At 35.9% G+C, this 27,706-nt stretch overlaps 1 protein-coding gene across 2 annotated transcripts in view; it reads right to left on the bottom strand.

The window, feature by feature from the left end:
* Positions 1-2,230: 2,230 nt before the first annotated feature.
* Positions 2,231-27,706, bottom strand: part of LOC122800073 (gamma-aminobutyric acid receptor subunit gamma-2) — an 854,805-nt gene continuing 829,329 nt past the window's right edge. Inside the window, exons 9-10 of one of the 2 annotated variants that reach the window (XM_044069578.1) lie at positions 10,660-10,683; positions 2,231-7,770 (exon numbers count right to left, since the gene is read on the bottom strand). In XM_044069578.1, the coding sequence (XP_043925513.1) occupies positions 7,492-7,770; positions 10,660-10,683 (303 nt within the window). In that variant the 3' untranslated portion in view covers positions 2,231-7,491. The remainder of the gene's footprint in view (positions 7,771-10,659; positions 10,684-27,706) is intronic. The other variant, XM_044069579.1, reaches the window with a different exon arrangement.

The raw sequence follows: 27,706 nt of genomic DNA, 5'->3' as shown, positions 1-27,706 counted from the left end.
CTGTAAGCCAGTTGGCAACCCATCTTGTGACATAGTGGTTTATGTTCAGGCCGGTGAGTTTTTCTACAATACCCGAGTGAGGAATGGTGTCAAACACCTTGGCGAGATCAAGGTAGGCTGTGTGAACCACCTTTCCCTCGTCTATGGCCTTGGTAACTGTCTTGAAGACGTCAACCAGGTTTAGTAGGCATGATCTTCCCTTAACAAAGCCGAACTGGGTTGGTCAAGTGTTTGGAGGTTCACAATGTCTTTGTTAATGAGTTCCATGATGATGCGCTCCATAGCTTTGCAGACCAGGCTAGTCAGGCTTATGGGGTGATAGTTACCAGGGTCAGTTGTGGCCCCTCCTTTGTGGAGAGGAATAACCATTGCTGTGTGCCATTCTATGGGCACGTAGCCTGTGGAGATATATATATATATATATATATTTATGTGTGTTTGTATACACACACACACAGATATATATATATATATATATATATATATATATATATATATATATAATATAGCTATATAGATAGATATAGATATATATTCATATTTATGAGTGCAGGACACCTAATCGAATGGACATGGACAGTGCGCCAACACCTGTCTGGTCAACACCATTTGGTCAACAAAGACAGAAGGCTGACAGGTGTGCAATATCGACAATCTCTGAGTAGCAGAATATTCCCTTTCCCTGGGTATTGTGCAATCTCAGAGTTAGTATATATAATTAGCAGGGGTTGTGGGGAGTGCATGGTGGCTAGTAGTGCATTGAGGTGCATAATGTCAGTCATTTGGTGTTGACATTATTCACATTGATATTACTACCATTTGATAAAGGTAAGTAAATCCATATATATGTACACACATACAGATACAGCACTCAAATATTTGTGCTATGCTATTCTCTTTTAATCCAACAGAATGGTCAAATAGAATGGTTCTGATAAGAATGCTTTGTAAGTATCTCATATCTTATGTATATCTATCTCTCTATATATATAGATGTATTTATATCATCTGTCTATGGATCTACTCACTTTAGTGCAGTAGTCCATATGCCAACCTCCAAAATAGTGACCACAAAAGGTCGGCACACCAAATGTCAACATGTTACCAAGAAAGATCATCAGTGCATGCAACAAATAACATTTTTTTGGAGGAGGGGCAAGCCACCCTGTGCCCCCTACACCCTATGCTAATTATATATGCTAGCTCCAAGATCACAAAATGCACAGGGAAAGGAAATATTCCCCTACTTGGTGATTGTCGATGTTGCACACATGCTTATGTCGACTAAATGTTGTCAGTCTCCTGGGTGTCGGCATTTTGTCATATGTCTCCCAACTATAGATAGATATATTGGTATATAGATGGATAGGTAGGTAGATAGATAGATAGATAGATAGATAGATAGATAGATAGATATAACTATTTTTTAGAATATGACTTCCCTGAGTAATCCTTATTGACCAAGGCACCCTATTCATGTCCAGAGTAATGCATGGACTTTGGCAGCATATTAAAAAGTAACAGCTAAGGAAAACTGTATTCTACCATCAAGCAGGTACATTATTAAATGCTTTAACACAAGTTGAAAGTTTATGTTATCAAAAGCTATTATAGAGTAAGATGGGGAAAAACTGTATCCAGCTGCTGTCATGTCTTCTGTTTCCAGTAAGAAAAGTTTCCAAAATCTCATCTGGGTTCATGTTGTCTGAGTTGATATTTGGTAAGACATCCTCGAGGGTTGCTAAAATTAACAAAAGAAGCATGGTATGAAGAAAACACTCCCATTAAAATATGGTCAGGCATTTTATGGATCTGTAGGAAAGGCTAAGAACAGTAAGTCCTGTAGTGAGAGAAATCTGGAGAAGGGAATAGCAGGCACAAAGGGGAGCATATAGCAGAAAAGTTTCCTTACACAGTTCGAACCAGGAGATAAGGTAATTGTATTGGTACACTTTTCTGAAAATAAGTTTCTAGGAAAGTGGCAAGGCCCCTATGTGGTTACAGAGAAAATAAATGATTTATAATGAAAAAAAATGAAGAAATGGAAAACAGAACAGTTGCACCACATAAAAGTTCTGAGACCATGCAGAGAAACTGCAGTATCTGTGGTAAGTACATTTGCAACCCAATAGAAAGTTTTTTCAGCATATCCTGAAGTAAAAACTGGGTGACATTTTCAGTCTCACAGACAAACTGTTAAAGAACATATAATTAAAAAAATAAGAGCATATTCTCAGAACAACTTAGCAAAACCAGTTTAATCCAACATTGTATAGAAGTTCCATCAGGGGAAAAAGTGCAGTTAAAGGCATAACATGAATACCATACTTTCAATGCTTAACAGTTAGGGATGAAGTAAAGACAACATTTACATTTGGGAGTATAAATTTGATTTATAGCCCGTGCCCATACTGAACAAATTGATTGAAAAGATAGAAAAAGTTAATATTTTGCCCATGTTATACCTTAAGTTATTAGCAAACCCTAATGTCACCATCAGAAGAAAATAGTATTGTCTACACAAGATGGACTCTTTTATTAAAAAGACTCACATTTTGGTCTTCAAAGAGTACCAACAATATTCCAGAGACTGATGGCCAAAATTCAGACCATCTGTCCAAAGTTTACACTATTTTCAATTCTATGTATCAAGCTGGTTTGACAACTAATCCTGTTAACTGTTAGGTATGGAAGAAGACACCTTCTTGGGGAATGTGATAGGCTAAGGGATAATGAAACCATAGAAGCAGTACAAAACTGTCCCAAACAAAACCACCAAAACACAAGAAAAGGTATTTATGTGTCTGGACTGCTAGTATTGGAAACTTGTTCAAAATCTTTGCCACTATGATTCACCACCTGACTTTCCAGCCTAAAGGAATAGCTTCACTGAATGTGAAATGATTTATTGAAAGAGAACACACCTTTAGAAGTTTAGAAAATATATTCATTCAGTGACCATTCATATAGCCTCAGACTTTGTGAAACAATGCCTAATACTCCTAGATGCCTCCTAAGTTGGAACTGTCCTCTCTCAGACTGTAAACATAGGAAACATCCCATTTGCTACATTAGCAGAAAACTTAATAATGCAGAGAAATACTACTCACCTATCGAAAAAGAAATTAAGCCATTAAGTGGGTTTCATCAGCCTTAAATACTACCTATTGAGAAGGGTGTTTATTTCAGCTTATGTCCTGTTTTAAGGCTTATATGCACAAAAAGATACCAACCCACAAATGCTTTAATTGGTACTGTCTCTCGACTCCTATTTTAGGATCATGCATCAGCAGACACCTGAATACAAATATGCTGTCCCAGGTATACGTTACTTGTACTAATCATTGGAAGTGAGCATGTCACACACTTGTAACTGCTAAGCACTGTTTCTTTAAGGAAGCTAACTCAGGAACAATCAGTCAGGTTAGATTACAACAGGAACTAACAAGAATGCATCAGATAAGTCTATTTAAAGCCCGGTACCCCAGTACTGAGCAGACTCCTGAGACTTGGGTTTGAAAAGGGACATGGGAGGATTCTGGAAGGAGTTATATGTTTCAAATGGAAAGCAAGTGAAAAGTGTTCATGTGATCCAAATGAGACATTACTCTATAGAGGACAAGACTGTGTGCAAGGGCAAGGAAAAGGTATTTCAGTTTATCCTTGTTTGTGTGGAACTATAAAGTAAAACTGCTTTGACCTAACTCTGTCTCTATGTTCTGTGTGTTTGCTATCTGTTTTAGCCAGCTATTTTGCCTAAACATGTTGAGCAAACTAATAATACATCAGGACTGAACTGAAAAAAACTTGTAAAAGTAAGTATACAATCCAAATTGAACTGAACTTGTCTAAACCCTGTGTGTAATGGGATACTGCATTTTAATGTGAAAGAAACTGCAGTTATGTTGTACTGGTCAAAGGTTCTGAGACTTATTTGATGAGTGTGAATAATGTGATTATTTTATTTTATCTTATTTCTTCACCTTTTAGATTTCCCTAAAGAAAGCAGAAATGCAGGTGCATTGTTTGTTTGTTTTCATACTAAAACCATACATTTGCCTTTTTTCAGAATAATGTTGATAAGCTGAGTTCAGAAATAACTACATTAAGTTTTAATTGTGGTACAGATATACATTATGCTGACCTGTGTTGGTTCAAAAAGAAGTTTCTAGCAAGCAACAAGAAAACGGCAATAGTGCAGATTGCTGGCTGACAAAAATAAAAGGTTAAAAAGGAACATGCTGCCTTCTTAATTATCTGTTGAGTGGTTAATCAACCAACCATAAATACTGAATGGCAGAAAGACCAGCTATCACTGTTATTATTATGATCTGAGGAGGTTTGCAATTTTATGTTTGTGGTCCCTGATGGTTTACATTGATTTTGAGGGAACAGGACTGAGAGAATGGGGCATTTCATTTCCTCTTTGGTGTTCTGAATTGTGAATGCGGTTCAAGTATACTGTTTTCATGCAGTATATTACACATTGTGAGTGGCAACCATTTCTCATTATCAAAGTCTTTGTCTTTTTCCATGGCTGTGAGACAATGGAGTTATATTTAACTAAGAGTGCGTATGTATGAAACTCTGCATGAGGAGAAGTGTGAAGGTGTGTTTTTTGGCAAAAAAATGCTTGTTTTTTATGTTTTTATTTAATTCTCAGTGGAAGAGTTGTGGAAGAGTTGTGACCATGTATTTTGTTGATCTAGATGTATTTGATGTAATGCAGCATGGGTTCATGTTCTTGCCTTTGTCATATTGTTACACAGCTGCAAATAAAATGTTCACAAAACTGCTGAAGTGCATAATATATGTATGTATGTCTGCATTACAACATCCACATGCTGATGAATATCTGATGTAAAATATTTAGGATATGGAAGTGTATAGTCTGACAAAATATACTCAGTGACGCTTACTTTACTCAGTATGAAGAATAAGGTTGATGATTTAACTAAATATAGGGTCATCAGCACCTCCTATTTCTGTAACATTGAAAATCTGTTTTCACATACACCATTATTAAAAACATATGTATATCATTTCTGAGAATAAATGCTCTGTTTAAGTTGCATATCTGTTGACAATCTAGCACCTACTGGAATGATCAGAGCATCACTAAAATGTCACGATGAATCAAAATCACTAGCTATATATGTGTGCTATCAAGCAGGGGTATCACTGGTTGGTACACAACTATTCTGGCATATTAAGGAATGTTTGGGCTATACAAAATAGTATGGTGTTGACAGAAAGAGTATTCTAAAAGGATTAGTGCATCTTTCAAAAGATACACACAACACAATGTTACTAGTAATCATGATGCCATCACAATATTCACATCAAAGCAGATTAAATTGTTTTTGTGTTAAGCTTAGAATTCCTAACACTGGGTTCAGATCAACTACTCAAATATAATGTCTGATCATTTTTTTATGGATTAAGTGATTTGAAGTTATTTTGCATGTCTTCCAATCTTTAAACTCTAGGTGGTCTAAGAACATCTACTAATTTTAATCCCGTAGGTGAATGTGTGATCCAAAAGTAAAATATGACTAAAACAGCTTGCCGTTCCAAATCAGCATCCTGGAAATGACTGTAGACAACCACATTGTGACAAAATTTGGCTGTTCACAGGTTAGAGGTACACATGCACACACTACTGATACTCCTTGGTTTTATTTCTGAAAATCTTTCTCATCAACCAGTTTTAACAAACATCTGTTTTTCTCATTAGCGGTTTTCAGCCTGATAACAGATTCTGCCTACTTAATCTGTTTTGCATCTTACTATCCTTACTTTTTCTCATTAAAGGGCTTCCTTTTCAATTCCCTCAGTATAGATCTCCACGATCTTTATCCTGATGAGGCAGAAGTTAAGTCTATGAATCATTTTATTTTCTCTGGAAACAAAATAAGTGCTTATTTTGTTGCACATTCTGTCACCATGTCATTGCACAGTGACACAGTGAGTTTCACAGTTGCTTCACAGCAAGAGGTTCTCTAGTTTGATTCTTCTGTGCAGAGTTTGCATATTATCCCTGTAACTGTGTGGTTTTCTCCAGGCAGTCTTTTCCTTCCACAGCCCAAATTCATGCATTAGGTGGATTGTGTGTGTGTGTGTGTGTGTGTGTGTGTGTGTGTGTGTGTGTGTGTGTGTAAGAGAGGACAGGCAATCTACTTCCAGTCTCTACCAGCTTTGTAAACTCTGTGGATGGAAATCACTGTTCATGTGGTCACTACAGGATGCAACTTGACAGCAGTGAATGAAGAGCTGTATAGAAGTGAGGCACTGAAAACCTTTAGAATTACACCACATTTTATCACATTGTAGTCACTTTGATAATAACATATAGATTCATGGATTTGCATTAGCATAGACATATGAATAATGAGTTAATATAAGAAGTGTTTTAATATCAGACTAGCCACTTAGTATGAAATATATTTTCCATATGTGCATCTTTTTACAAAACAAAATGACATTTGATTTAAAAAAACAATGCTTGCCGAAAATGCATTGCTGATACATAGCCATAGATTTATATATAAGTTGCCCATCATGCTTATGTGCTATTTCAGTTAAGTGATGACAGAACTGAAAAACAAAGATTTCAATATTAATGTATTACATACACAAGCAGATAGTTGACCAGCTCCTTCAGAATCTGCATTCAGAGTTAAATAAGCACAAGATAGGATGATAAAGGTATACTTGACATTTTACATAGTACTGTATTTATTAAGGCTTTAAGCATGTAATCTATAAATTGTATATCAAAGTACTCTCTTTTAAAACCCCCATGCTTGTGAAAAAGTAAATTAAAATGGATTATATCCATATGTCATTTTACAAGAGACTGAGAATACACTTTGCAAAATGTATTTCAAATTTTTTTTACATATTTTCCTCAACTTTGGCCAAAACAGATGCATGCAGTAAATATCAGTTACTATAAGCTATTTAAATACATAAAAACATGTTTTAACAGCTATTGCAGGGATGGTACATTTTTTAGCAAACATCCTATTATGTAGCATGAGAAAAACGTTTTTGCAGGAAACTAAATTTTGATCATAACTTTAAAAATGGCACACAGTTTCAAAAGGGGTGAGGAATTGGAAAGCAATCCAGGAATAAATAGCTTGCTTTTATTATATTTTAATAATTTCCATTTGAACAGCAAGTAGCAGCCAAGAGGTAAATTCTAGGTGTCGTTATTGTTGGTCCGTGATCTCTCTCTCTCTTAATACTGATTCTGCTGCACTAACACTGCATATGTCAAACCCATTTTTAATTAAAATAGAGTTGTGACATGGCCTTTACAAAATGCGTAATGGAACAGCAATTGAAACAGAGTTTAATGATCTCTTGACAATGCAGGATTATGGCACTGGCAAATTAATGATGTTATACTTGACTTGTCTACATATAACATATATTTACTAGCTAAGAATGGAAAGCATCTCCTTACGTGTGCCATTTCCTTTTCTAAAGGTAAAGATATGAAACCCAGTATACTAGGTTGAATAAGCAGAAAGCAGTAGGAAAGAAGATTCTTGAATAGGAGTCAATTTTGGCAATTCGTATGTGTATTCTTCCCTGACGCCATGCCCCTGTCCGACAATCCTCAAAACAGCAAAAGAAGCTTGTGCAGTCTTTCCCATCCAGACAGTCGTACCCATATTCTTCATCTCTTTCTTGAAGGTGTGTAGCATTATTCATCTGAATTGTTGTTGCCGATCTTGGACGAATATCAATAGTTGGTGCCTAAAACAAATAAACAGTATTAAACTAATGCTTAGTTTGTTTTTTCTCCTTCTCATTTAAAATGCAATGCCTTTTGAGCTGAGCAACAGCTGCTGAGCAAACAACTTGCATTGCTCAGTAAAACAGTTACAGCTGTCACAAAGGAAACAGTCTTGCTGAATAAGGCTAATAAATCCTTGTGATCCATGATAGAAAACTGATTAATCCACAATACACAAGAAAATAAAGGTATGGTTTCCTAATTTTGAGATTAAACTATTATGTTGTTAGCAGCACTACAAAGAAGAACTATACAAAATGCTGCTGTCAATAACATCTATAAACTGAAGTTATATTGTGATTTTACTCTTGTTATACTTATTGTACTTTAGAAAACTCCTATATTTATTTCTACTGATGCTAGATTGATTAGAGATATAGATGTAGTTATAGTTACATAGATTTAGATACAGATATAAATATAGATGTAGAATATAGACATATTATAGCTTGCTGAGTACATCTGCAGCTGTATGCGCAGCTATATCTACATTAACTATATATATATATATATATATATATATATATATATATATATATATATATATACACATATATACATACTTCTACTATGAAACGCTGACTTCCTCCAAGTCAACGTTTCAAAAGAATGAAAAAAAATGGCCAAAAGTATGAAGAAATTGTTTTTTTTTGTTTGTTTTTTGCAGGAGGAGTCAAGCCTCCTTGCACCCCTGATGTCTGATGCATGCTCCCCTAAACCTATATATACCACCTTCATGGTCACATCAACTCAAAGAAGGGAGAGATCTCCCCAAAGAAGTGAATCATTGTAGTTGTACAATTAGAAATTGCACCAGTAATGACTTCCTAAGGGAAAAAAAATGTTATTATGCCATCCGGCTTTTATTTATTTTTTTTCTGTGGGCTACTAACAATCTGTCAATTCTACTTTGAGCATGTGTGGGGAAGCCATACATACACACACACACACACACACACACACACACACACACACACACACACACATATATATATATTTATACATATAGATAGATAGATGTGTGTGTGTGTATCTATATCTATCTATATATATATATATATATATATATATATATATATATATATATAGGTTTATTATCAAAATATCGAACTGCAGTTCGGCAAACACGGGAATGCTGAATGTGCGTTGGCTGATGTCCGAATTGCTGAGGTGCAGTTCTACGACTGTCCTTTAGCGAATACCACTGGGCATTCACTCTTATGAGGTTGATGTTTTGCATAGAGATTTCAGTACAAAGTGGATTGGAAAATTTACCTTTTTCCTCACTATCGTGCGATCTCGCAGTTGGAATATATCATTTGTAGGGGGCATGGGGGGTGCAGAGGGGCTTGCCAACTGCAAAAATGAGAATTAAAATGATGTGCAGTACTGAATTGCATATGTTTGTACTCCTGGGAAGCAGACAGGTAAGTAGCAGCAGGGAAAGGTTTGGTAATATTGAAGCCTTCGGTTCGATCATTTCGAATTGATGGCTTTTCTCCATGGGTAGCTAATTAGTATTCAGGAATTCTAGACTTTTTTTGATGTTTGTGTGTAAAATGTGTTTTGTCATTCATGATTTTGATAGTAAACCTATATCTACACACACACACACACACACACACACACACACACACACACACACACACACACACACACACACACACACATACAAACAACACACACACATATTTAGAAACTGCTTTTCTTCTTTTTTTAAATTTGGTATGTGCACAGCAATATTAGTTTCAAATCCTGACAGAAAAATTGGTATGCTCTTCCAAAATTAATTTAAAATTCTACAGTGTAACACACAAAACAGCATGTGTTGTCATGAGGCAGAAGGTGAAATTACAGTAAGTAAAAAATCTTAGTATGTCAGTATCATATTCTTTGTATTTTGTCATCAAAAATGCATTTTCTTCTAATTTGACTAGTTATATTCTTTTAGGCCTTGGATTTGGGAAACAGTATTTAACAAATTTAGAAGTGCGCATTAATTAAAATGTTCAATATGGACTTTCCAATTATTCTTATCATTGTAACAAGTTTTCACTTTGATATTCTACTGGTCAACGTTTTGTTAGTAGCTGTATGCAACTGTATACTGCTTTTACAATTTTATTAAGATTACAGTCAAATGACAGAAAATATTTTAATTAGCTTCTGAATGTAAATACCAGATTTTTAACTAAACTATGCATTAATGTGGACCATGTAAATATCAACAAAGGGTTACACTTCTTTTTTCTATCAGTTTTTATTTGGATCTCAAGGTTTTTATCATTTCATACTGCAACTACAAATTCATGAAGAGAATTCAAGTGCTCTAACAAGAAATAATTTTATCTATCTTCACCTATTCAAGTTCCAAAGAAAACCATGTGTCACCTGAATTCAAAGACAAATGGAACCATCAGTTGTCGTTGCTCTGTAACAAGCAATGCAAGCAGATTATGAAAATTTAGTGCAGCATTCCATGTTCCCAAATGAGGCTGAGAAAATAACTATACTACTTAGCAGGTGAACAAATAAAGCGTGTTTATATATGTGCATATATAGGAGAAGCACATTTATTATATCCATATGCTACTTTCACAATTTGCATGATCCAAAATGGCAGCAACTACTGCATTTCAGAAAAGCTAAAATGAAGTAATGTCAGTTACATTTAGTTTCAAGATACTGAATTAACTCCACTTTTTGAACCCATTATCAATGCATACTACTTAGAATGAGTAGCTTTTCAAATAATTTCTACATATACAGATTCTGATGAACAACATGGTGAGTTAAATTCAGTATCTACATGCAGAGACAGATGCACCTTTTAAATGTTTTCATTATACCTTAGAGGAAAACATCCGAAGTAACTTTTTGTAGGAAGAAAAAAAGGCAGATATAAAAAGGAAAGGAGCATTAACACAGAAACATATAGACAGGAAAGAATGAGAAAGACCTTACTTCTGGAAAGAGATAGTGTTTGCATTTAAAAAAACAGTGCACAACAGAAAATGATCTCTATCTGATATTCAGACTTGCAATTGCATTAATTAGCAACCTTTAAATACAATCACTTTCTAGCATTTTACTGATGGCATGCATTGTTTCTACCTATAGGCAGATTTTTATAGGGTGACTTTAGGATTGCATATGTTTCAATACCATAAACATTCAGTGTTTATTACTTTATTCCATTGGGTAGCAGTTACAAAAACAACACCAGCTCTATTATATGATTTTCCATAATGTTAAATTACACATTTTTAAGGTACAATGGATGGTCTGTTTCTAATCACTTTCTGATTAGTGATGCAATAAAAACAATATTAATCATTGGCATCAAAATACTACACTTAATTTCACAACTTATTAAACAATCTTGGTCAAGTCTTCACTTTCACCCCATTAATGTGTGTGTGTGTGTGTGTGTGTGTGTGTGTGTGTGTGTGTGTGTGTGTGTGTGTGTGTGTGTGTGTGTGTGTGTGTGTGTGTGTGCGTGCTCATGCACCTAGATAGCTTGAAAAATAAGCACAAAATAATTTATTCCTACTTTATGATAAACATGTACGTTCATTAATCCCTTGTAAATCTCATTTCTGCCTGCTGAAAAAGCCTCAATGATTCTGTCCTTTGTCAATAAAAATCACTATGATTGTTCATAATATTAATTAAATTACTGAAGGAGTGGTAAGCAAAGAGTAGTTTAAGAAATTCAGAATGTATTACTCTCAGTGTTGACGGAAAAAGGAAGATATAATATTTTCATCAACAAAATTAGCATAATATAAAACTGAGGTATTTGCTTGCTGGCAAATGGATTATAAGAGTGAACACAGCCTACTCGCAGGGTATGTCTGTGAAGAAAATGTCCACAGCTGTGCAGGAAAAATGACACATATATAACTTTGACTGAAACAAAATACTTCAAGCAGAACATCATTATATATTTTAGATTTTGCCTGGAAGGAACATAAATCATATAACAGTCCTGAGAAAAAAGTGAAAAACACAGTTACAAGGTATAACAATTCAACAGTACAATCACTCATTATTCTCGATGGAGAGTTTAACAGCAGTCAGACAAGCTGCTGCTGGTGTACTGTCTATTTGGATTTGAGCCTTGCCTGCTCGTCATTGAATAAAGCTAAACATATAGGGTGAATTCATAAAGCACTGCGACATATACACCTTTGTTTACACATCAAGGTAACTGTTTTTGTATTTAGAAAAAGCCCTAACAAGGTGCTACACAATATGCTCTAGGAAGAAGACATTAGCACAACATAGGGCTGTGTTGAATACTAAAGAAGCAGCCTAGGAGAGAGGCATATGCTAATTAGCAATCTGCTCTCCCTCTCTGTCTCTGTCTCTCTATCTCTCCCCTGGATCTGCCTAAAGGAAGACATGTACATGATGTGATTCAAGAAATCATTTGACATTTAAATCAGCTTGCCAGGTCCACCACATTGTTGGAGTGAATAAGGCCAAAAGGCTACACTAGGCATCAGGGATTACTCCAAACTTGAGTATGATAACAGCCCTGACTACAGTAGATGGACTGGGGGTTTGAGGAAACACTATCCACCAGGGTGTACTCTAAACCTTTGTGCCTTAATGGCACTTTGAATAGTACAGGGTTTGGGTGGGGGACCACTAGATGGGGGAGGACAGTCAATTTAGGGACAGATACAGGGACTGTGTTGTGGTTATGCTTGAATAGGTACTTGTGTGTGGGACGGTGACTGGAGAGAGGACAGAAGCCAGTGCTTTTACTAGCAGCAGTTAAATACCATGAAGTACATATTACCAATGATCAACGTAGTAACTGCGATTCAGAGTCATGCAAATTAGCCAATGTGGTTGAAGCTAACATGTCTCTGAATTGCAAAATACCACATTGTGATAGCAGTGCCTTTTTGGTGTGAGCAATATGGCCCAAATTAGGTATTTTCATGAATCCCAGGTCTAAAAGGATGGATTTATTGTTATAAAACAGAATTACTTAATGACTGATTAAATATCTTAATAGTTAAAATGTAGAGACATGTAAACACACACATGCATGTGCGTGCACACACACACACACACACACACACACACACCTGTAATGCTGCCAGTCAACATTAGAGTTCTGCTGCTAGTTGCGATGCACAGTAGTATGTCATGTGGATTAGACATGCCACATGAAACCATGACAACAGTTCACCAACAATTAAACATACACACTGTCAAGATTGTGTATCAGTGCTGGGACTGGACTCTATGGGGGATACTTTTTAACAAAAATATAGACCTTGCAGAACAAGCCATACTAATTCATGCAAATTATTTTTATTTTATAATCAAAAATTGAACAATTTTGAAGAACGTTATTTGCATACGCAGGGCCAGATTCAAAAAGACTTATTCTCAGTATTAAGTGACATACTTCAGCTTAAGACCTATCTATAAACAGGCTTATAACAGGCGCCAGATTCCAAAAGACCCACTCTCAGCGTATGTGGTCACTTACACTAAGAGCAAGTCTATTGGAATCGGACTGAATTTTCATACAATTATTAAGGGATTCCACATGCAGCATCATAGTTTCCTGCAGTATCTACAGAATAGGTACATAATATTTCATTACCTAATATATGGGGAAAGTTGCCTTTTTGTGTCTTTTTAATGAAGTTTTTGCTGAAATTAGTACTAGTGTGAAGAAAAACGCTTAACCTTAATTTGCAACAGTGCATGTAAAATAAAATCTGTAATACAATATTAATGGAAAATTATGCGGTATGAAACCAAGGCCATGAAGGTAGAGCACTTAGGAAAGCTAGAGGGGGATGGAGATGAAATGCATGAGATTGGTGGCAGGTTCAACAGGTGGGACTGGTAATGGAATGAAGAAATCAGAGTAGAAGCCAAAGTACCTCCGTTTACAGAGAAAGTGATGTGCAGCAAAGAATCTGATGAGTTTCTAAAGAAGATTTTGGAAGGACAGGAAGAAAGCGAGAAGAAGCAAGAATGTCCAATAAACAAATGCAGAAGACCTATGAGAGTTAGGCGTGACTCTCAAACAAGGGAGAAGATTGACAATGAATTGAGAGAGATGGTGACAGTTAATCCCATAAAGAAAAATGTGGAAAAACATCTTCATAATGAAGAAAATTGCTATATATGACAACTACATAAAGCATTTACACATACAGCATTATGTCGTGCTTGAAATATAAGAAAGAGAGAAAAATACTTCTTGTCCTTGAATCTAATATTTCACGTAATATGAAATAATAAAATATTTATTATCTGTGTAATCCAGAGTTCACTGTGTACATCTTACTAATATAAACATCAATTCAATGCATAAAAGTTTCCTGAACTACGGCATTCCTTTGAGAACAGTGATAGCATCATGAACATTTATATAGACATATTAATATGAATTCCTATAACAGGCACAGACTGAAGCTATAAGCCAAATAATGAGTTAATTATCTTTATATACAGTGGACAACATCATGAAATAATCAGGAAAAATCTGAGAAGAGAGAGGAAAGATTCAGAATGGAAAAGGGCAAAAAAGTAAGTATTTACCTAATTCCACTGTTATTTGGCTTATGCATATATCATTACTGCAACATTTTATATTACAATGCAACTTACACATAGGAATTTCAGGGTCCAAATGGACAGATGAGAAAATTGGAAAGTATTATTGCTGGAAATGAATTCATCCCCAAGTCTTGGGCAGTACCTTCATGAGGTGGGCCCTGTTTTTTATAAAATCTGACCAAGATGACACTGATATACAGACTACATTTTATATAGCATATATCATGGACAGAAGTAGGTTCAGAATGAATATAGACAGCCGGGTGCATGAGTCTCAGTATAAAAACATACTCTTCCTGATATGCACACCAGTGCCAGGACTGGAAAAAATGAGAGTATGGAGTCTTCTAGACATGGAAACATTCCTACAATGAGGTCAGGCCAGGCTCAAGGGGAGGGTGGCCACACTGTTGTAGAAGGAAGTAGTAGTAGTTCCCAAAAACCACAAAAACTTACAGGCCAAAAAAAGCCATAAAGATGATACAGCAGACTATTGAGGATAAGAAATAAATTATGTATTGTCACTATTATGCAAGAAGTCCAGAATTTACAGATAGAAGAAATTAAAAAAAAAAAAGATTAAGAGAGAAATCAGAAAAGAGAAAAATACTTGCACAAAAAAATTGTCAAAAGCTTTAAATGCAAATGTGTATTCAGTAATACAACAGATCAATGGAAAACATTATATAGAACAAGAAACTTTGGGCCATTTGGAAAATGAAGCAACAGAGGAATTGCTTAAATAAAAACAGCAAAACCTATGCATTTTTGAAAGGTATGAAAAAGAAACATGGACACAGGAAAATAAAAGAGATCTGCTATGGCAAAATATATAAGCAAAAGTGAAAGACAAACTAATCAATACAATAAAGCATCTCCAGTGATAGATGAAGAGAAATACAGACAAAGGCATCAGGATATGGAAAATTACAATACTAAAAATAAGAAAGCAAAGGGGGAAAGCAGAAAAGAGGACTAGTAATGGAGAAGTTAAAGAAATAGAAACTGGAGTTATGCATTACCTGTGAAGTGAAGGATTTAGTGTAGAAAATTCATAGCTGGTAATGTCACAGCATGATGGAACAGCAAGTCCTCAAACAAAGGAGAAACAGGTGGAACAGGAAGCATCTGATCATTTACCACAAGAAGATACTCTGGAACATTCATTAGGAAACTAGTACAAAAGTTCAGTTGGAGTTGTACAGCAAGGGATAAAGGAGAAAACAGTGGCAACTCTGATACAGTTAGTGTTGTGGAGTGACAGGCCAGTGAGTTCCTTTATGATGGAGCAATAGATGATGCAGGATGCCGCTAAAGAGCATATGTCACAGGAAGATATTCTGGAACTTTCTGTAGAATGCCCAAAGGAAAATGAGAACAAAGAATGTGCCCTCAGTTTAGAAGAAAATGATCTAAGGGAAGAGTTGCTTGATTTAACATGGACAGATATATTAAGATCAATAAAAGAAATAGATTACTGAAAGTCAGTAAGATCCACAAATTTAGAAGTTTGATAAAACAAATGAATACAGTAATCAAGAGTATATACAGAAATTCATGTGATATAACAGAAATAAAAAGGATACATTACTGTGCAGCTAAATTAATAACAGATAAAGTCTCTTCACCAAAATATAAGGCAATAAGGGAAAGGAATATAAGAAATCAAATGTCATCACAGAAGTATCAAATAGAGAATACTAAAGAAATTAAGAAAATAAGTGTCACTGTTAGAAGAGTATAGTAGAGGCAACAGATCAACAAATATACTTAGAAAGACAGACATAACAATAACATGCAGTATCAGAAAAGACCAGTATCAATCATACACTATTGCAAATAATAAACTAAAGATATAAACACAGACAAAAAAGCTTAGAAGGCATGCAATTAAATATAAAGACAAAGTACAAAATAAGTAAGTCATCGATGATCCAAAAAAAGTTTATGGAGGATTGGGAAACAAAGCAAAAGGAATAGAAACACCACCAAAAAAAGAAAACATAGTTACACTTTGGAGAAATATCTATGAAGACCGTATGGAACATAAAAAAGATGCTGAATGGACAAAAGAAGGTAAAGAAACAATAAGAAGTTCAACAGCTCATGATATGAAACTGGATGAAATAATGGCCAAAGAAATGTAAACAAAATGAAGAAAAGCTTCTAACTGGAATAGTCCAGGCCCAGATGCAGTACCTAACATAACCCTAAATGTATTAACATCTTTACATTTATGTTTAGCCCTGAGAAAGAACTTCTATGTGGTTCCTGAACAGACACCAACCTGGTTAACAACAGAAAAAATTATACTCTTCCTTAAGAGTAAACCTGCAAGCTATCCTAAAAACTATAGACCAATAACTTGCCTACCAACAATATATAATCTATATACTGGAACTGATGCTGACAGAGTTAATAGTCATTTAGAATAAAACTCAATAATGGCAATAGAATAGAAGGGTAACAAAAGAAAGTCACATGGAACAAAACATTATTTGTTGTTAAATAAAGTCATAACAAAGAACAGTAAAAAGGGGAAGAATTGAAGTATGGCATGCACAGATTACAAAAAAGCATTTGACACTATCCCACATTCATGAATAAAGGAGTGCTTACAAATGTATAAGATGCACCCTATATTGATCGATTACATTACAATGACCATAAAACAGTGGCAAACCACTTTGCAGCTATGCCATGATAAAGGACAAATTATTATACCAAAGATAAAAAATTCAAAGGGGGGTATTCATGATGACTCTTTGCCACTGTGACTCTTTTGTCTTGTCTTTAACCCAGTGAAAACTTAAAAGATTAGGTCGTGGTTACAATTTGGCTCCCAGAAAACTACTAAGTATAAAAGATGTATCATCTTCTTTTTATGGACAAATTAAATCTGTATAGCTCATCAGACGAGGAGCTGAAAGCACAACTGCAAGCAGTCAAAGTTTTCTCAGATGACATAAGAATGTCATTTGGTATTGATAAATGTGCAAAAGCAACAATTAGTGCAAGAAAGCTGCAACCCGAAGAAAATATCAGTCTAGGACAAAAATGAGATTTAAAGGAACTTGAGCAAGAGGGAGTGTATAAATATTTTTGAATTGATAAAGGATCAACAATAAAACATGAACAAATGTGAACAAAACTCAGTAAGAAATATTTGAGAAGATTAAAATTAATACTCAGAACAACCATGACATCTAGGAATAAAGTCCAAACTATTAACAAATGTTCTCTTCCTGTTCTGACAGTTTGGGGTGATACTGGCCCCAAAAGGTATTGAATCATTTGGACCAGAAAACAAAAAAAGCTCCACACTTATCAGAATGAATATAAAACTAAGTGCATACCAAGGTTAGATATTCCTTGCTCTGAACAAGGTATGGCCCTCCTCAAAATTTATTACATGTACAGATCTGCAACTGTAGGACTGCATGCATATCTGCTGACCCCCACAAGATCCAAACATAGATAAGGTTTTTCAAACATGAGGAGAACAAGTCAAAGATGACTTCCCTTCTTAGTTTAAAAGAAGCATATCAGTGTCAAGTGGGAAAGGAAATCAAATCAGAAGTAGACAAAAATCAAGCAGGAAGTGAATGTGCTAAAAAACAAAACAAAAATAAATAAATAATATAAGGAAAAGGATCAGATTAGATGACAAGAAATATGGAAAAGGCATAAACATAGTTGCGACTAGCAAAAACTCCTGTATCAACCTCTTGTTGATGAGGATCGGATGCAAGAATGGTTAAAGAGAGGTGAATTTAAACCAGAAGACGAAAAGTTAATATTTGTGTCCCAGGACAGTGGACTATGTACACAACAGTTTACAAAGTCCATTGAACATGTAGAAGAAACAGACAAATGCACATTCTATAAAACTGATCTAGAAACAGTTGCACATGGTGTTGTTGGATGTGATACAGAAATGGCAGAAGGACTGTATAATAATGTGGCAAGCCTGGCGCATTGGGACTGTGCAAACATTACAACATTGAAGTAGGTGAGAAGCATTGGATGCATGGGTCACAAAGCATTATAAAGAATGATGGTATTTATATCACATGGGATCACCCATTATCAACAGTTCAAAAAACAGATGCGAGAAAACCAGATATAGTAGTCCATGAAAAAAAGACAAAAGTAGCATTGATCATCCAAACTGCTGCACTCAGTGATTACAGTGTCTTATGTACAGAAAAACACAAAGTGATAAAATACCAGGATTTGCAGGCAGAAAGGAGGGCAATATGGAAGAAGGATACTCAGATATTTCCAGCAGGAGCAATGAGTGTCACAAAAAAGATTTATAGTCATATTTAGACAGTCTACAAGTAATGTAACTCCATATACATTGCAGAAGGAGTCAATTCTCAGCACATAGTGCGTGCTGCGAAGAACACTTTTGGCTAACATCAAAGTTTGAAACAATATTAATTTCATGAACCATAATCATATTTTGACTTGGGTATGGGAATCAATTCCCATCATGGTATTAGAAATCCAAAAGACTTAATGAAATTAAACCAAGAGGAATTTAAAAATAGTAACCAGGGCGTCATGCCATAAACTGTAAATGTTGCTCTGCAAGTTGGTAATGAAGAGCACTGTTTTACATGGGTCTGTTTTAAGAGTATATCTGGATACACTGCCTCATTAAAAGATTTATGTAGAGTCATGAATTAGGAAAAAGAGACTGAAGAAATCAAATACTGGACCATAAGAAGCATTTTTAACAACTTATAGTCTTTATCCTCTGCATTACCTGCCAGACAATTTTAAATTCATCCATAGTGTTTTACTATCCCATTCTTTTCTCAGTATTTTGCAACTACTCAGCAACAGTTCTCTTAAAGAGAAGGCCAGCACAACTTAATAACATTTGTGGGGTGTAGTTTTGAAGATAGTGATAGGGTTCTCTAGTTCTAGCTGTAAGCCCATAGTAGAATTCAAAACAGACATGTCATAAATGTGCAGATGCTTTTGACATGGTTTTGAAAAAATATGAAGAGTCAGTACTTTGAAAAACCTGAAACACCTTTGTCATGTTGTTTTTGACTTATTGTGCTTTGACAGACATAACCTCATAGTTTTTGGAAACGGCTTAAGGTTTGCTCAGGAACAGAAACTGTGATGATATTGGCTTTTTTTTGACTATACACAGGATATATAACTATATACAGTATGATGAAAAGAATCTGGGCTTTTCAAGATGTTGAACTACAGAATATATAATTGTCTAAGATTTGTATAACAATAAAAAACGAAGTTTAACCATGAGCAAAGATAAGTCATTGTTTACCACAGTATGCAATTTAATTTTGACTTTAATTCTGAGACTGAGATTTGACAGGCAGACAGAATAAAGGAACAGCAGCTTGCACTTCGGTTATCCTTTGCTGTTATGAGAATATGGGATTTAATTACGAGATAAAACAAACATAAGTTATGAAGGTCAAAATTAATGATGTAATTCAAAGTCTTAAGTTAAAAGGTGGAGAAAATGCTCTAAAATAGAACAAGTATATGAACTCAGCAAAAAGAAACCTAGTTGCAGAGTTCACTAGTTACAGTTTCCAAAAATAAAACATACAACAGAATGACACATGTTCATAGGACAAATTTCAATTTGTTCTGCCTGGGTTAGTCAATCATACCAGTTCACCTAGCCTTCATGCCTCACCCATAATCAAGTGGCTAAATTGAACAGAGATGACAAAACATTTTGTTGAGTATTGCTGACTTTATAAACAAAATTTTTCAACTGCCTCAGAGAGATCGGACATTATTTTGACACAATACACTTGACATTTTTTTTAATCTTAAACTAACAGACATATTGCTGCAGGAAAAAAATCATTGCCCTTAAAGATAAAAAAATACAATGTGTTAATATCCACAGCAAAACCTTGTGGTTTGAAAAAAATATTTTAATGAAATTTCAGTAAACCAGTGTGCAGTGCCTTCATTCACATGCCCAACAATGCCTTCAAATAGTTCTGATCAGACAAACTAGTGCCATCTCTGTATTCAGAGGCTGGTTATGTTTAATAAAACAGCTATCACGGTTAAATTCCACCCACATCTGGCTTCACTAGCACACACACCCATATATATCCACTTGCAAACTAAATAATGTACAACAAAACCATAAATTGGCACATGAAATTTTGGAAGGTTGTCCCAGTGCTAGATGATACACAGACATGTTCATATCTTGCCTCTGAATCTACATTAAAACATTAATCTAAACTAATCCCTTTTTCTTTTGCTTCTGAACAAAGAGTTGAGGAGGTTGCCAAATCAGGAAACTGTACAGGGTGTTAGATAATCTAGCTATTGGTATGCACAACATTACTTTTCAAAGCAGGGTTTACAATTCTTCTTCAAGTGAATTACTCCACAGAATGACTTTTCTTCCTGCAGTTTCTTTTGTAGGCAGAGTCACATTAATGGAAATTCCAAGCTAAAGTCTACAAATTTCAGAAAGGTAAAGGAGTGGCATACCAACAACTACAGCATAAAAGATGTCCAGATGTTTAAATAGTTTTTGAGGGGGATTAAGGTATGTGCTGTCAAATAGATATGGTTCAAATAGCTAGGCTGCATTTCACAGATACCTGTTTACATCTCTTTCTGCTCAATCTGGACTGACAAGCTTGGTGGAGGTGCATCCATTTTCAAAAGTAAGGCCTTCAAAAGTGGAGTTATGGAAATAAACTGTGAATTTACCTCACAAATATCTAGAGGTAACATAAACTACAACTTTATAGCATGTTATTGCACCACCTTCATGTCATTTCTAGAAAATGACTACTGGTTTGATAAACTTAAAACCCTTCTCATGATGGAAAATGCTTTTATACATCCTGACATAAATAATTCCTTGAATAATTTAGAAAAAAAAAACATGCTTCAATCAGTAACTTAGGTACAAAAACTAAAGAGGTTTGCTTGACAGGACTGAATGCTAAAGTTGAACCAGGATTAAATGACAATATTTTTATGGTTGACATCTTAAAATTAAGGATTGCCAAGTTATAATTATTATCTTTTTTTATTTACATTTTTCATTAAAAGTGCACTTAATTTTAAAATATAATATTATTTGTGCAGTATATTTAGTGTATTCTTTGGTGGTTCACTGACAAAGCTCAGAGGAGGCCTAGGAAGAAAATATCCATTGGCACACATAATACAAAATACAAGGTAAATTAGCACAGGTAACTAAACATTAGTGCCATTTTTAACAGTGCAATACAAGAAAATGATACAAAGCAGCATTCTGAATTGGTTCACAAAGTATATCAGCTAAAAATATTCCTTCACACTGGTACAATCCATTCACTGGTACAACTCCAATATCCTGTTGAAATAAAATTTATTATATATAATCATTTGTAGTGGAACAGCTATAAACATGGATGTGCATGAAAAACATAGAAATAGCTGTATTAAAGTGGGTGGACAAGTTATTCAGGGTTCATTAGGGTAATGTACTCTTTAGGGGATAAAGTAGTAATTAGTAAGTAGTAAGATATAGCCATAGCAATAGTAGATATGGGCAGTAGTATTAAGAAATGTCAGACTAAGAAGTAAAGAGTACAGGAGCAGTTACAACATGCTTACACTATATACATTTATTTACAATTGAGTTTTCACTGTTTATTACTAAGGGCAAAATGTTTTGGAGCATGAGAAAATTGTGGGCAAGTGTTGGTAAAGATAGAGGGTTGTTTGAATTAAGAGTTAGTCAGAACAGGAACAAGACTATAGCCAGGAGTCATTGAGATGAGCATTTAAATGATCTCTGAAAGAGGATTAGTTGTTACCAAGCCTTAGTGCTAGAGGTAGAGAGGTCCACAGTTTGGGATGTGGATGTAGTAAAGGACATCCCCTGCCTAGTGAATGACTTTGTGAGTAGATAGTAAGGCTATGTTGAGTGTATGCTTGAAGATTTATCAGGGTTGGGGGATAATTTGTTTTACTAGTACACTTGTCATGTTTATGTAGGTTGTAGACTGCAACTAGTTGTGAGTAGCTGAGGTGGTGAGGTGTTGCTAGCTAGTCGAGTTTTTTGAGGTCAATACAGTGATAAGCCCTACAAGGGAGGTTGCAGGCAAACCTGGCAGTGTTGTTATATAATCATTGAACATTGGATATTTCTTAGCATGGAGAATTAACAAAATATAGGAGAGGCATAATATAGTATTGGCAGTAGACTGGGGAAGCTGTAGTCTTTATTTTAGGTTCAGTGAAGCATTGTTATATTTAGTATAAGGCTCCAAGTTTTGATATGTCTTTTTGAGTGCTTCTTGTACATATGTAGATCAAAGTTTAGGTTTTAGTTTATAGTAACACATATGAATTTGTGTGTTATTTGAGGAATTAATTTTGAAGTCCAGATTGGTGTCTGAGTGAGATTTAGGGGACAAAAGAAGCATTTTTAAGATTTAGCAGAAGATGGGTGCTATTTAACCAAGCTTGAATGGAAAACAGTGATTCCTGGGTAATTGTTTGGAGATTAGACAGGTTGGCAGCTACATAGATGTTAATTCATCTTCATACTGTTTAAAGTATGTATGCATGGAGCCTTCAGCTGGGTCTTTTAGGAAGTTATCAAATAGCAGGGGTCCCAAGACAGATCCTGAGGAAACCTAAGAGTGACTGGAAGAAAGGAGGATGGAGGTGATTGCCACTTTACAACTTGGTGTCTGTTGGTTAAATTTGAACCATTGCAGGCTGGAGTGAGAGAGACCTATACATTGTAGGTTTTGGAGCAGCTTGACATGCTAGGGAGTGTTAAAAGCCTTTGACAAATTCAACAATAGTGAGGAAACTATATTGTCATTGTTTCTGTTAAAGGTAACTGCATTGGCAAAGTACAAGTAGGCAGCTGTTGTGTTGTGATTCGGGGAAATAGTACTTGGGTGTGAGCACACTTTTTAAAATCTTTTGAGAGGGGAGGAAGCATAGCAATTAGCCAGTTGTTTGGTAGCTCTACAGAGTTTTCCCTTTGTGTAAGGGCAGGTTGTAAGTTTTTTCAGATAGCCGGAACATAGTTTTCTTGAACTGATCTCTTGATACATATGGATACTTGGTTATCTACTGCATCTGCAGGGGTTTTAAGGTATTTTGCAGGGAGGTTATCTTTTGCTAGGGTTGTGGGTAATAATTAAAGCTAAAAGGTTTTGTTTCTGGATATTGGGCTTGATTTGAGACGGAAAGAATTGTTGTGGATGTCAGTGTGCAGATAGCTTGGGGGGTTAGTGTTTTTGTAAGTTTTCATGAATTTGTTAACTGTTTTGAAGTGTTGAAACTGGTGGTGACAGCTTTGGTAGAAATGTCAGAGATGAGGTTTCATTGCTTTGCTCAGACAGGGTGTAGGAGGTTATTCATGGTGGCCCAGAAAACATTACAATGTTTTAGCTAGAGTTCTGGAGTCTAAGGTAATATATGGTTTGCCAGCAGTGCTTTACTTTGAATGACATTACAGAGTTGGCTGAATGTTCTTGTGAGCCTTTTTTTAGCTAGAATTTCTATGTTTTGTCTCTTATGAGTTATGTTTTAGTTGTTTGTGTTAGCCATGGAGTCAGACTTAAATCTTGTTTTCTTAATGGGGCCATTTTATTGATTACACTGAGAAAGATCTGACTAAATTCCAGTGTTGCATCAACTAATAGCAGGTATTTTAAAATGTTCCAATTGCATGATTTTAGGGTAGATGTGAATGCTTGTTTATTAAATTTAGTGATGTTGTAAGCTATGTTATAGTGATGTTGTTTTGTAATACATACGTTTTGTTTATAGGCATATGTTTGTAGATGGTAACTGTGACAATGTGAGTTATTGCCAACTATGCCAGAAAAAGTAGGTCAGTGGATGGGCAACATGCGCCAGCACATCTAGATGGAATTTTGTAAAGAATTACATGTCATTTGTATATCAAACTGATTTGTACAGATGTTTGTGTTGAAAATGTATTTATAAAGTTGCTTGTGTTAAAAATGCATCAACAGTGTGTCTTGCTGCTGGACACTGGAATAAATATACATGTATTATTGTAACTGTTAAAATGTATACATTGTAACAAATTATACTGGAAGAGAAGGGGTTAATCTCAGTCCAACTAATGTTAAAACTAGTTTGAAATTAAATTACCTGGCTTAGGCCATGTATGTAACAGCTCTCAATGCAGCCAGAGACAAAAAATCTGTACTAGGAAGCTTTCTGTATTGTCTTTGAGGTGAGCTAGTTGTGAATCTTGAAGGGTGGAGGTTTGAACTTGCTTTATGACTTCCAGAAGCTGCAACAGATCTTAGCAAGCTCTATGTGTATGTATTCTTGACACATATGTCCTATATCCTGAATGCTTTTAGCCAAGGGTGTAGCATGGGAACCAGAAGTCAGATGACCAGATGAAAGTGATGCCATTCTGTAATCCATCACTAAAAATGATGTTCTAATATTAGGTGAGACAAAACTCTCAGAGCAGTTTGTTTTTGTAACCTAACAAAGAAGGATCTCTCACCCACGTCATCTTGTCTTACTCTAGTAAGTGAACTAGGGAATAGTAATTGTTTAGATCAGTCAGAAAAATATAGTGAGATACATTAAGTACTGTTTTTCTGCATCTGGTTGAATCTATTCATCTGTGTTATTTTAATATTTCCTGTGGTCGAAACTCTGGTGTTTATTGTAAATGGATATTTAGTATTTTCATGTTATTTTATTATTTATTATTAAATATATATAACCCTTTTCATTGTGGCTGATCTTTTAGAAAATATGTTAACCTTTGAGAGTACTCATAACAATTTGGTGACTCTGTGGCCACTCCTTACTGCATCGGTCCAAACATTACCATTTGTATTAATATTAATTTCACTCAGTATAACTGGGTACCCTTGTAAGAGCCTTAGAATACCTGGCTTTGGAGTGTCTGGTGGCAGTAACTACCTTATAGTGTGGGCAAAAGGGGGCATGGATAGTAAATCTGTGCCAACCTTTCCCAGGTGTGTGTGTGTGTGTGTGTGTGTGTGTGTGTGTGTGTGTGTGTGTGTGTGCAAATCAAATCTGAAAGAGTGTGCATGCCAGCTGCTTAGAACAGGGTCAATATGCACTGGTTTCACAGAGAGAGAGAGAGAGAGAGAGTGGAGAAGACTTGGCTTGGACACTCAGCTGAGGACTCAACTCTATAGCTGTGCCTGTGGGGAGTCTTATTGGGGATCTGGAGAGAGAGAGAGAAACCCCAGCCCTGGAATTAGTGTGTTCCCTGTGCTCTTAAGGGAAATTGTGCTTGATGCAGAGAGCTGTATCTGGAAATACTGGGTGCGCCCATTTTTGTTCCAAGTGAACATCCCTCTCCCAGTGCCATTTGTGAAGATTCAGGCTCCTTGATTACTGACCCAGAGTGGGGACATCACAATAACTAAGAGTGTGTGTGTGTGTGTGTGTGTGTGTGTGTGTGTGTGTGTGTGTGTGTGTGTGTGTGTGTATGGGGGGGAGGTTGGTTGACAGTGGATGTAATTTTACTATGATCATATGCTAGAATCCAATCTACTATTGATGTCTTATTGTATGATTTATCATATCTGGTAGAGTAGTGACAAGGTGAATCCATATAGGTTTACTGAGTGTTCATGGTAAGTAACCTCCAGTCTAAGTTAAAGTCACTTTAAACAATTGTTTCCAGGGATTTTACTGTCTACCCAGGACAGTATACTTTCAAATGTAAAAATGATATTCCATGAGGTTTGTATAGAGCAATGAAGCTGATGCTTTTAAGGTTACTAACTTTGCTGAAGAAGATAGTTTGGCATTACTGAACTGGGGAATTGTGTGCTGGTAGGGGCTTAGACAAAGCATGTTCAGAAAAAAATGGCTACCCCATCTCTTTGTTTTTAGCTTTCTTATCACTGAGTAGTTGTACATTCACATTGAGTACAAAAGAAGCAGGCACCTCAAGATGAAGCATAACAGTGAGACAAAATCAAAATAACTGAAAAAAGGGTAAAAGCAGTATAGTTAGATAGTAAAACCGAGACTTAAAAAAAACTCCCCAGGATTCAATAAACCCTACATGGTCATTTTCCACTGTGTGCACATTGTGGTGTGATATGCACATGGCTGCAGGCAGTTTTAGATTCAGTAAGCACCATGCTGAGACACGCACCCCTGCACAAACAAGGTAATCACACTGGCAGCTGAATTGTATGCTAATCAACCAATCCAACACAGTGAAGCTATTCAACAAGCTGTAAAGCATCCGTATAGACTCTGTGCTGTTTTTTCCTGTGAATTCCAAAACTTCTAGAATGCAGCCATGGAAAGGAGTCTACAAGGACAGCATGTTAGGAGCTGTGTGTGCTACAGGATGAAGCCAATGCTGCTGCTGCTAATAGACTTAGGTTGAGAAGAACAAGAAGAAGAAGAGTTTTCAGGCCTGTTTAACTTATTACAACCTACATGATGTGGAAATTGTAGAGCACTACAGGGTGGAGAGGGTGACACTACAGAAACTCTGCAACCACTGATGTCCTCAACTCACAGCCAGAGCAACCGAGGGGAACCCATCCCAGTGCAGACAAAGGTATGTGTAGCCCTTAGAATCTTATCTGCATGTACTTTTCAAAGACCAACAGGGGACATGCTGTGGGTGTCACAGTCATCAGCATCCAGGATCCTCCACCAATTCCTGAATGCTGTGCTCCAACATGCCAGTGACCCATATATTTTCCCCATAGTTCTGAGAAGAGAGCCAGAAATATGCAGGAGTTCTACCATGTAGCAGACTACTCTGAAGTAGTGGGTGCCATAGATTGCACTCGTATACTAGAAATGAAGGCACTACCCAGGGAACAGAGTAGGCTCTACATTAACAGAAAGGGCTACCACCCTACCAACTGCCAAGTCATGTGTAATGCAAGGGGAATTATCTTGAATGTGTGTGCTTGCAACCCTGGCAATTACCATGACTCACATATCTGGCACACCTCCCAAATGTACCAGATGCTTGTTAGGGAGTATATCCCACAGGGTCATTTACCAGGGGATGCAGACTATGCAATGGAACTGTGGATGATGACACCCATCAGAAATGCACAAAACACCCATGTAAGAATGCCATAATGAGGCACACGCTCAAACCAGAAATATCATAAAGTGTGTATTTGGGCTGCTGAAGTCATGGTTCCACTGCCTAGATACAGCTGGAGAAGCCTTGCAGTACAATCCAAAGACATGTACAGAAATATTCACAGTATGTGCCATGCTACAAAACATAAT

The sequence above is a fragment of the Protopterus annectens genome, chromosome 4.part0 (genome assembly GCF_019279795.1).
Source record: "Protopterus annectens isolate FY-2018-M chromosome 4.part0, PAN1.0, whole genome shotgun sequence".
NCBI lineage: Eukaryota > Metazoa > Chordata > Ceratodontiformes > Protopteridae > Protopterus > Protopterus annectens.
Note: the sequence above shows the minus strand (reverse complement) of the source record. Positions and strands in the feature narration are given on the sequence as shown.